Source organism: Myotis brandtii, unplaced genomic scaffold, assembly GCF_000412655.1.
Source record: "Myotis brandtii unplaced genomic scaffold, ASM41265v1 scaffold17, whole genome shotgun sequence".
NCBI lineage: Eukaryota > Metazoa > Chordata > Mammalia > Chiroptera > Vespertilionidae > Myotis > Myotis brandtii.
Window position 1 is genome coordinate 9,432,124 of NW_005356259.1, and position 1,452 is coordinate 9,433,575.

At 58.3% G+C, this 1,452-nt stretch overlaps 1 protein-coding gene across 1 annotated transcript in view; it reads right to left on the reverse strand.

The window, feature by feature from the left end:
• Positions 1-1,088: 1,088 nt before the first annotated feature.
• The window catches only part of EVX1 (even-skipped homeobox 1), a 31,167-nt gene continuing 30,803 nt past the window's right edge, over positions 1,089-1,452 (reverse strand). Inside the window, exon 6 of the mRNA XM_014537032.1 lies at positions 1,089-1,446. Within this exon, the coding sequence (XP_014392518.1) occupies positions 1,337-1,446 (110 nt within the window). The 3' untranslated portion in view covers positions 1,089-1,336. The remainder of the gene's footprint in view (positions 1,447-1,452) is intronic.

Here is a 1,452-nt window from a genome sequence, read left to right on the forward strand (position 1 = left end):
CCTTCCCTGCCCAAGCCTCAAGTGGCTGAGCTAGCAATTCAAAAGGAGTCAAGCTCCTGCCTGCTGCCAAAAAATTAAAATGCTAAAGTGAGAATCATGTCCAGCTTTTATTGCAATGTGGTCAACAAATTGTAACAGCAAATTCTTTGGGCTTCAAAGGAAAACCAAACCAAATGAACCACTGCCTCCCAGCCAGAGCGAAGCTTGCATTGGGGGGTACAGGGTCTCCTGTCCCGCACTCTGGCTGCAAGAATGAGTGTGGGAGTGAGAGTTTGGGGGTGGCTCCAAGCAGACCCTGGTGAAGGGGAAAGACAAGTGCCCTCGAATGGGCAGAAGCTCCCACTAGTATCTGAAAGCCAGGCTCCAGTGGCAACTTGGGAGGAGAATGAGAGGGAGAATGATGTGAGATGCCAAATACAAAGGGAAGGCCGGAAAGCTCCTGGTGCAGGCAAAGGCTGGAAATCGCCTCTGATTTGCCTGCAGATACTGAGGGAGGGGGATGAGGCCTCGCTCCCTAAGCTCTTCCCTGGGCGCCTTGTTAACAGCTCAGCTCTGGCTGGCTGCATGGTGATCATTATTATACATTCAACATTCACAAGCCCTCCTCACACACACATCACTTACTAAGCAGAATGTGTAGGGCCAAGGGGTCCTGGGGGGTCTGCAGCCTCCCTACCAACCTTAGAACAAAATGTGTGTGTGGGGGGGGAGGGGGTGTGGAGATGGAGTTGCAAGTTGAGAGCGATGGAGAAGCGAGGAGGAAAGAGATCAGGTGCTAGTAAATGGCAGAACCAGAAGGTGTCGTGTAAGTGAGGCTCCAGGAAGGCCAGCGAGTCCCCAGGTGCCATGGAGGCCCAGGATTCCCCGTGGCAGCACATCATCTCTCTCACTCCCCCTCGATGGCTGGTGCATTGTCATCCACAGCCCTTCCCGCCCCGGGAAAGCTGGCCAAGAGTAGTCTCTACCTGCGCTGCGCACACAGCATTTTGTAGAGAGACAGCAATTCCCCTTCCAGTGCTTGGGCTTGACTTTGGGGGGGATTGTTTAGCTTTGGAGCCAAGGCCTCCACCAGGGTTAGGGGCAGGGGGTCCGATGATGAGGGGCCCAGAGGGGCGCCCCAGAGGCAGGTCCTCGGCCTCTTCCTGCCAGTCCCACCCCTGCTGCCCCAACGGGTCGGCCGAGGCCGCTTCCGGGAGTTCCTCCACGAGGCCGAGTCCTGGTGGTGCTTTTCGGGCCCCTTCTTTCCCCTTGGCGCCCAGGGGGCGGGGAGGGGTGCTGGCTGAGTCCCCGGCCCCCCCACGGGGCGTCCTGGAGCTGGCAGCCCGTGGGCAGCCCCTTATCTGGTTAGGGGCACCTCCTCTCTCTGGTCCAGCGCCACGGAGGAGGCTTTGCTGAGCACGGAGGGCGCGAAGGTGAGGAAGGAGTCCGAGCGGGACGTGGAGGCACAGGTGA